Source organism: Cynocephalus volans, chromosome X (genome assembly GCF_027409185.1).
Source record: "Cynocephalus volans isolate mCynVol1 chromosome X, mCynVol1.pri, whole genome shotgun sequence".
NCBI lineage: Eukaryota > Metazoa > Chordata > Mammalia > Dermoptera > Cynocephalidae > Cynocephalus > Cynocephalus volans.
This window is the reverse complement of record NC_084478.1, coordinates 87,226,700-87,236,397: the sequence shown is the minus strand read 5'-3', so window position 1 is coordinate 87,236,397 and position 9,698 is coordinate 87,226,700. Positions and strand designations below refer to the sequence as shown.

General features: G+C 42.4%; 1 protein-coding gene across 1 annotated transcript; it reads right to left on the bottom strand.

Annotated features, from left to right (window-relative positions):
- Positions 1–1,517: 1,517 nt before the first annotated feature.
- Positions 1,518–9,442, bottom strand: TBX22 (T-box transcription factor 22). The gene is made up of 8 exons (XM_063084248.1): positions 9,268–9,442; positions 8,449–8,635; positions 7,606–7,707; positions 6,087–6,261; positions 5,001–5,165; positions 4,568–4,632; positions 4,119–4,204; positions 1,518–2,128 (listed from the first exon to the last, which is right to left on the bottom strand). The coding sequence occupies exons 1-8, from the start codon at positions 9,440–9,442 to the stop codon at positions 1,518–1,520; spliced, it is 1,566 nt and encodes a 521-aa protein (XP_062940318.1).
- Positions 9,443–9,698: the final 256 nt, after the last annotated feature.

Below are 9,698 nucleotides of genomic sequence, written 5' to 3'. Positions count from 1 at the left end.
CTCCATTCATTATAATCTGATATGGGAGTTTCTGCTTAAAAAGCCATAATTTATTAAACTAGTTAAATTTAGTCTACAGCTTTCCTGTTTTGAAGTAAACAAAAACAAAGTGTGCTTATTGCTTTAATCTCTAGCTTAATAAACCTGGGTAGTACATATTTTATACCTCAAAAACTTCTGCAACAGGTATCTAATTAGTTTAAGCCACAGATAATATTTCATCTTGATGAGAATATTTAATTTGAATGCAACCATGTGCTATTCTATTGCTACTCCAAGAAATGAAGGGCACATTTATAAGGCGTATTTAGAATAAAAAAAAAAAAACACTTTGAGCAAAATGAATAATAATGATATGCTATTCCTAATATGTGTTGGAAAAGTTAGAAATAGCAGTTTAGCAGTTTGCTTAGTTGGTCAAAAGTCAAGTCATGCCATTGTGAAACAAAGGGCCTTGGCTTACTAAAATGGCTAGAGCTAATGACATTAAAAATTAAAATCTGATTCATCTGAAAGATATACAGGTTATATATAGGTTATACTTCATAATTCTTTTCAGAAATTTAGGATTTGGTGAAAGGAAAATTTTCAACTTCATAACTAAAATAAAGTCTATAGATTCTGCTTTTGTCTAGTCTAATTTACCATAACTGACACACAAGGTTAGAATTAAATTCTACCATTGTAATTCTATTTTCATATTTATAAGCTCAACTGTATTCTCTCCCTTCAAATCATAATGTTTTAGTTTTCTTGGAGTATTACAATCATTTGTTTTTGTAAACAGTGTATAAAATACCAGGTTTGTTAAAAGAATAAAAGAATATGTAGATAATCATTCATTTAGGAATGATCCAATAATAAAAGAAAATAAAAATAAAAGATAAAAAATTATTTAGAATGTTTTACTTTTCATTTGATCTTTGTGTTCCTTAAGGATTAAATGGTCCTTAGGCTATGAAGACTTAAAAAAAAAATTAAAAATTTGTAACCTTTTTTGAACCTTAAAATTGAGATTAGAAGTTCCTTCAACAGCAGAGTATAAAGGTATAAGGCAAACAAATGATTAAATTGTCTTCTACAGTTACTAAATAGGTAATTAATGAAGCCAATCTTCATAGATAAAACTGAAATTGTTTCACCGCTTTCACCGGAATTGCATCTATTTTCTTTTAGTCGTTGTCAATTTGTAAAAGGCACTTGGCATGGTAAAATGGTTTTACTATAATTGGAAACTCTATCACCTCGTATCAACTTGCACTGGTGGGCTATCTCATCACATATTTGAGTATCTTATTTTGAGGCCCAATGCCACTTTAACCAGAGATTCTTATAAGTCACATTTGACATTATAAACAACTTCTCATGAACATTTGATAAGGCACTTTAAATGTATAGCAGAGCAATACTGTCTGGTAATGAAGCTCTTTAAGACCAAAAGCAGTTGACCTTTCTTTGGTTACAAATAAAGAATATATGTGCTTACATATAATTGTTTTAGCAATGTGATTGTTCCATTAAAGGCAATGGTTAATTGCTGGATACCAATGAGCACGATTACATGTGCCTTCTCTAAAAGATATTTGACTGTTTTCATTCACTTTGAGATTGTTAGCAGCATTTACCAGTCTAGACGGCATAGAGAAGTTGTACCTGTAAAAGCCATAGGAAGGATGGAAAGAGCAACCAAGGGCTTCCCGGTCAATGGGATTTGGTGAAAAAATGTTTCCAGGTGACTGTAATCCATATAACATTTGACTGGCAGAATTAGGTGCTTGTAGACACTGCCCATTGAAGCCTTCAGATGAACCAATTTTTGAACTGGCCCCCAAGGAAGGTAACATGGGCACCTCCATCATGAGTGGGGCTAAAGACTGAGAACTGTTGCTGCTTGCTAGCTTTTCAGGAGCAGGTAAGACAACAGGTTGCTGTCGCCAAAAATTAGTTGGACAAATCTTGTAGCAAAAGGGCAGGCTGATATTGTGCAGGTATGCCTCCAGGCAGGGCATTCCAAGGGAGCTGGGAGGCAAATAAAATGTAGGTGGAGAGCAAGGTGGAGAAAGTAAGGAGTTCAAAGGAGAGGGAGCCCCTCCACTAGATGTCACTGGAGAGGAGCCACTGCTGCCACCTGTGAATGACAATTCAGTCAATGAACAATGAACTTGATGTTCCTGCTGAATCAGTAATTATTTACATCACCATCCCTGCTTTATTCTTAGATAAGCTTTCCTTGCAAGTTCACTGCTCTTTTAGTTTCTTTGGGAAAGGACATGCTCATTTCTCTGACCAAAGGTGAATACAGTATCTCCACTACAACCACTATTACTTTTAGCACTGCTACTATGCATTATGTATTGAGCATTCACTATGCTCAAGGACTGTGCAAGGCACTCGAACCACATTTATCTAATGAAGTACAGAAGATGACCAATTATAATATGACTCATAATCAATTATATCTTACAAATACAAGCTAGCTTTTTATCTTTTAAATTTTAAAAACATTACTAAAATAAGTAGTTAAGTAAATTGAAGAAATAGATTGGTTGTTTGGGATTCTATAAACAACTTTAGTCTGATAAAAAATAGTGTACATAAAGATAATCTTGTACAAATAAAAACAGCATATTTAAAAACATTAGATTTTTTTATATGAAAATCATGAATGGTGAGTTGAAGACAATTTTACAAGTTAACAAACATTAAGATGAGAATGGAAGTGTTCATATCAATGATGTCCAGTGATCTTTTATGGTTGCCTAGCAAATACTAAAATTAGGGCTAATTATAAGTTCCAAGAAAATCTAGACTCTAAACCTTATTTTTGTAAATGTTTAATTCAGTTAAACAATCTGTCATTAACTGGACTTGGTCAAGTTGAGTTTTTGGGTTTTCATTTTTTATTTTTTGGTGTTGCTGTTGTTTGTCTTAACTATTTTGTGTACGTAGACATAGCCTAATTCTTCACCTAGGTGGCAAATATCTCTTAAAATAAAATACTTAAAAATTATTTTAAAAATTGGTGCCTCTTTTCAATTTGAGAATATTCTGAACATCTTAAATAATTAAGAAAACTGTGTATCTCAAATGATCAATTAACAATCATTTAAAAATTTTTTTCTTTATTAATACACATTATTTTGACTTGGATACTTTAAAAGTATGCTGCCTAGATGCTATTAGTTAATTGATACTGTAAAATAAGTGTTCATATTTTCCTATGCAATTCCCTAAACCACATCAGTACAGTCAATTCATTGAAATATAAACCCAAATGATTAGACTTGATTTCTTTACCTTTCAGTTGGTTGTTATGGCATCATGTAAAACTCAACCTAACTATAATGCTGATGATTTGCTCTGTAATTATAACCTTGAATTAATATTCAAAGATAAGCAACTTTAATGGAGTAAAGACAAAAGGGGTAAAAAAATTCCATGTTACTTGTAAATAAAAATTCTTCTATTTTTTGTTAAATATTAGAGTAAATATAGGTATACATTCTTCCACTAGAAAGTCGGCATTATCTAATTATTATCATTTAGTCATGCAATGTACTACCTGAGAACAAATACCTTGCAAATATTTTTAACTGCTTGTGGAAATTCAATTAATTGTGATGACACAGTATTATTGTCTACATTTACTTTCCCCACACACAAAAAAAGAAAAATTAGAGCTAAGTGATGGTGTAATTTAAAGGAAGTTGTTTTAACATGTACTGAAAGTTTCTCAAAAAAAACCCTATAAAATATTCATTTCAATAGCAAATATATCTGCAAATCAGGCCACAAATGCATCACAGGCAGATCCTAAAGAATATGAGACAGTGAGATACTTAATGATCCAGATGCGATCTGGAGCTCTCAGGGTATGAAATAACTCAAGAAGAGAGACATCAATAAGTCTATCATTCACAGCTCTGTTCTCTTCTTTCATGCCAGCTCACCTCCCTTTTAGCATCTAACCTCCTCATCAAGGTAAATATACACCCATTACTTGTAAAGACACATTTTCTGGCATGTGCTTATCCTCTTGTGTAGTATTTGGTACAAAGGTTCTGGTGGTTATTTCATTAATATGTAAAAATAAAATTGAAGGTTACACATTTTCTTACTTTGTGTGTCTGCACCAAAGGTTTTAAAATCCAGAGTGAGAGAAGGCCTCCAGGGGTAGGTCTCTAAAAGCCCATCCAATACACCCCTAAAAAAGAGATTCGACTTTCAGCAAACCCAGAATGCAATTCCTGAAAATAATGATTTATGTAAACTTTTGAGTGATTTTGTTATAGCTTTTAGGTGTGACTCTCTGAAATATTTTTTTATAGCTAGATTTCTGAGTAAAATTCAGCCAAGCCTAGAGTTCCAGAATAAGCAATACCTGAAAAGTGGGAAGGGGAGGGAGTGATGGAGAGCAAGGGTTTTAAGACAAAACATCTGGTTTCTTTCCTACCATCTACTTGTTAGAAAACATAGAGCTTCCGAGTCTCTGAATCACAGTTTCCTTGTCTTTAATACTTGTGAAAAGGGCTACATAAATATTAAGTATGATTGTTATGTTGCTTACCTGTTTCTTCCGGGATCTCTAAATCCTTTAGCAAAAGGATTCCTGTCAATTTTTAATTTGGTAATCTATGAATTCAAAAGAAAGAGAAAGATGAAGTCAGTGCCCTCAGTAACAACACTGTCGCTACTGCTTATAATGGTTACAACTACTACAAAAGACTTTGCAACATGTAATAATGGCACTTGAAATAAATATAAGCACATTGTCAAGTCAAATTTGGGATGGTTAGCTCCTTTAGCTCTGGCCCCCTTTGCTAGGCTCTCCTTTCTGATACAAAATTCACACAACTCATTATCAAACTAGCCTTTATGACAATTCAATAAAACTATGAATTTTTTTAGTTGTGGAAAATGCAATACATAGAGTGCAGCTGCCTGAATCCCAAGGTCTCTCTGGGGCCATTCCCACTTGCCTGGGACTTGGCCAGCTTTACCTGCTGGTTTTGGTAAGCTGTCACTGTGGTGAACTCAGTTTCTTTAAAGGAGAACGTTTTAACCCCTTCGGTGGGCAGGGACTGAATCCGGGACAGGTCAACCCTGCTGTGTTGCTCCATCACGTGCACACGGGGCTTGTACTTATGCATGGACTGCAGAATGATCTGGAGGAGAAATGGTCAAATGCTGCCAGAAAAATTGGCTTCCCCTTCCCACCACTGGCCTCCTCTAATGAATGCCCCCAACAGGAGCACACACAAAGACAAAGGCGAGGCTAAATCAGGGAGACTCAGATAGTCACACATAAGGACCTTTGTTATGCCATTTGGCACCCGACAGAGGCCCTCAAGGCTAAAGGGTTTCTTGAGCAAAGCATCTCACTGGCACCCGGCAGCAGCAGCTTTTCTGCTTCCAAACAGTAGGTGACCTTGTGGGTAGAAGTATCACCAGGATCTGATCCTGAGCGGTAAGTGATGAGCCTGAATGTGGTGGGCACCCTTCTGACATTCCCCACCTCCTAATCCCAGGAACCTCCCTCTCTCTTTTTGTGGCTGGCACAGGCCAGGTGGGGCAAGGCAGAGGCAGGGATGCATGTAAGAAGAAGGCTCAAGGTAGATTCAACACGAAAAAGCGTTTTACAAGAGTAGGTTGTGGGGGAGATTTCCATGCTGTATTCTGGGTTTCCCGGTTGGTATACTCCTGCCACACCACACAGGTGACCATCTACGGGAAGGCAAGGCAATTAAAGAGAGCCTTAGTGACTGCCTGGGAGGCAAAGGTGCCTGAGAGCCCTATGAAGCGCTCCTTCCCACTCTCCCAGACCACGCACTCTGGGATAAACAAGTCTCTTCTGGTCCTCAAACTTCCAACGCTCACCACCTCCAACCTCCAGCACTCCTCAGATGCCAAACAGAGGTTTCAGGAGCCCTAGATTAGCTACTTTACTCACAGGTTTAGAGCTTGGACATTCCCTAAAGGGCACAACAATGTGCATCTGGAAGAAGCCTCCATTGCCTCTCCAGGGAGACCCGTGGCCAGGAGCCTTGGCACCTCCCTCCTCAGGGCAAATGATTGTGCTCACGTACGTGGCCCTTGTCGTCCATTTCGTTGTTGGTGAGTTTCACGCGATCAAAGCTGATGATCTGCCGCATCCAGGTCTCTCCCGAGCAGGGCGAGTCCGGGTGGACATAGAATCTGGGAGTGATACAGGAATGGTCCGTATTCCCAGCTACCATCCACTGCGAGCTGTGATACACGTACCTGAAAAAGCGCGGTATGGCATTAGGTGCAGGGGGCCAAAGCCAGGAGCCTAGGAAGCAGGCTGCCTTTCCGGTCCTAAGGGCTTTGCCCAAGGTTAGTCCGCTGACCTCAAAGGTAAGTAGCAGAGAATTCAACTTGATTTCCAAATGCCGTTCAGAGGCAAAAAACAATCTGTAAATAAGCATATGTCATCAAAATAAAATGAAGTGCAAGGGCGAGTAAAACGTCACGGGATTTCCGAGTGTGGTTTGTATTTCCTCACAGAACCCGCAACAGAAATTGATCTAACCCATTTTTACCGCGCAGAAAAGCCGCGTGCGTAGGGCGAGAAATGTCGGGGTAGAATTGAAGGGCTGAGAAGGGGGCCCGTTCAGCACACTGTCACCAGTCGTCATTGAAGCCCCTTTGCCAATAAGGCTTCACATCAGAAAAACCCCGGGAACCCCGTCCGGTGCGGCCTCGGGGCTGATATTTACAGTTTTCCAATCGCAATATTTCAGTTGTGTGCCGTATTCCCAAACTAGCTGCAACTCGAGAAGCAAGCAGTTTGTATTGCTGTTTCCAGGCCGCAGCCCCATAGTAAGCTCATGAGCTATATACCGTCTCCTTGCCCTCAAAACCAGCACTGGGCCTCAGGTGTCTGTCTCCTCGAAGGGCTATCTCTGGGTAGAACACTCACAGACGGAGTGTAGGCAGCTCTCGCACCCTCCAGCCCCCAGAGCACCTGAGTCAAAGCCACAAGCCCAGAAATGCCTCTTGGCTTTAAAACAATTCTGCCACTTTAAGCCTACTCTAAGTCGAGGGCTTAAATAAAGAGAAAGGGGTTCCTATACCCTTTAGGACCTGGCGGCCGCTTCAGGCAAAAGGCTGCAGAAGAGAAAAAAGAAGGGCCTAGGCGGATAAACGTTTGACTAGCCTTGGGCGACAAAGCAGCACAGCCCATAGCTCAATGCGTCTCCAGACGCCTATGCCCACCTTGAGCCTTGAGCATTTCTACCCAAATTCCTTCAAAACGCTTCTTTTTGGCCACTTGAGCCCACACCCTCCGCAGTTTAACATAGCCAAGGCCAGAGTAGTGGGTATGTAAGAGGCCTGGGGTACATTGAAGCTCCAACAGGAGCCCGCATTCCAGTGGGGGAGGGTGTGGGAGAGGGACAGCGAGGGAGGAGCAAGTTTGCTCTTCACTCACTCTGAACCCTGATGTGAGTCAGAAAAGTCAATTTCCAAAGCCCCCCAGCTCCCAATGCTAGAGTTTTCAAAACAGCGTTGTCAGGTTGCACTTCTGAAGGTCCGAAATCCTATCCCCAACCTGGGCCAGGTGTACCCTCCTATGGGCCCGATTACCTATAGCGTTTGGAATCCACTGGCACCACGTCAATGGCCACATAGTACTGCTTCCCTGGGTCCAGCCCTTTCACTTTGACACGAACAGAGGGAAACATCCGCCTGTGGGAAAGAAAATGAGGACTGACCCAGGAGCTTGTAGAGATGTTTGGAAGGGGTCGTGGGCAAACGTTGACTCCAGTGAAAAGTGAAGGGACTCACAATACCCTTCCCGTTCCACTACAGGTTCAGAGAATGGCATTTGTTACATGCGGAAAGATCGTTGGCTGTATGCTTGGTTCAAGTCCAGGATTTCTGAGTGAAGCAGTACATCTTTACCACAAGGCTTTGTCCATGCCCTCCATCTACCACCATAATAAGAAGCTATAGAAGAGAAAGCAGGAGAGAAAAATCTGTGCCCCTCCCCCGAGTTTTCAGCGGTACTTTTTGGGAGGCAGATTTGAGAAAGGCTGAAATCAGAAACACACAAAAACCACCCAGCTGATCTAAAGGGGCTGATATTGTCCACTGGTATCTGTAAGGCTTTAACTGAGAGGCATGGCCACAGCTTAAGACATAAGGGTGGCATCTGGCACCTGCCTCGGTAGGTCTGATTTTTGTCATATAGTACACAGGCAGGAGCTGGGGGAGTCAGTTCTTGGAGTCAAGGTGTACAGGAAAAGAAGAATGAGCCAGGTGCTTCCTAGCTCGATTGATTGAGGGGCCAGGGCTTTGTAATGTCTGCTGGGGAATTGGGGAGGAGGGGTACCACAGCATAAAACTGGAGACTCCAAACTTTATGAGAGCAGTACATTACACGCCTACTGTGTATGACCCTCGTGAACAGCTTGGGCAGAATCAAACCTGCCCGCCTTGGTAATGATCATCTCAGTCCCGATGTCATGGAATCTCTTCCACAGCTCGGATCCTTGAAGTTCCACTTGAATAACATCTTTCTCTTCCAGACTTCCGCGGCTGTTTCCGCCGCCGCCGCCGTCGCCGCCACAGCCAGAGAAAGCAGTTGCTGAGGGCTCTGTCTTGGGTCGCTTTTCTGCTGTGTACAGAGATGACCAGGGTTTGAGAGAGCTTCTTAGTTCGCGTTCCCCTTTCTCGCTGGAGCCTATCTTGGAGCAGGTGGGCCTTGTTCGTTCCCCAGGAACCCTGCGGCGGATCCACAAGCTCCCCACAATTCCCACTGTGGTCACTTAATGGAGAGAGAGGGGCCCAAGTAGTGCCCCTTGAGAGGAGCGGCCCTTCTTTAGATTTGCCCATCCTTAGTCTCCCGGAGACGTTCATATCCGAAGCTGGATCCCCTCGGGATCTAGGAGCGCGCCCTGCTTTCTACTCCAAGGAACAACCACCCTCTGGCTTTCAGGGCTTTGGCGGGGGGCGGGGGGGGGGGAGATCGGCGAACCTCACTTCTCCACAAGCATAGAGAAACCCTCCCCTTCACCGCAAAGGAACCGAAGTACTCCGGGCGGGAATCGGAGACTCTGAAACTTCCCCTTCAGCCAGGTGGCCGAGGTGTCCCGTGGCCCCCAAAGAGTCTGGCCGGCTGGACCAGGACATCCTTGGGGAGGGCTAGCCTCCCTCCAGCAGTGCGGCGAGCCAGGCGGAGAGATGCGGATCCCGCGGAGCGCGGGCGGCAGGCTAAGGGCATTGGGACTGCGTGGGGGTACTTACCCGACTGCTGGCTCTTCCCTGCAGCGCCGCTCCTTCTCTCCTCCTTTTCCTCTCCACCCTCTTTCTCCTGCAGCTCAGGCTGCACCTCCTCTCTTGGATCTTGAAGCTTTCTTTTCCTGGGTCTCCCCACCAAAGCTTCTACTGAGAATGCGTGTGCCCGAGAGCTCAGAGCCATCCCTGGAGGGGACAAGGGAATGTGCGCAGCAGTTTCAACCTAAGTTAGGGAGGAAGGGGAGAGGGAGGGCACAGAGAATAGGAGAGGGAGGGAAAGCGGAAAAAAACAAAACAAAACAAACCCAAATCCGAAAAACAACTTCTGGATCTGCATTAAAAAAAAAAAAAAAAAAAAAAAAAAAAAAATTCTCCGTGTGTGTAATTTTCATATATACATATAGAATAGGCAAAATGAAAGGAGAGGAAAATTAAATTGG

Coding starts and splice junctions, on each gene's coding strand:
- TBX22 (XM_063084248.1), bottom strand. CDS start 9,442: ATGGCTCTGAGCTCTCGGGCACACGCATTCTCAGTAGAAGCTTTGGTG. Junction 5,166..6,086: donor AAATGGACGACAAGGGCCAC/GTACGTGAGCAC, acceptor TTTCTCCTCCAG/ATCATTCTGCAGTCCATGCA. Junction 4,633..5,000: donor CAGCTTACCAAAACCAGCAG/GTAAAGCTGGCC, acceptor TTGAATTCATAG/ATTACCAAATTAAAAATTGA.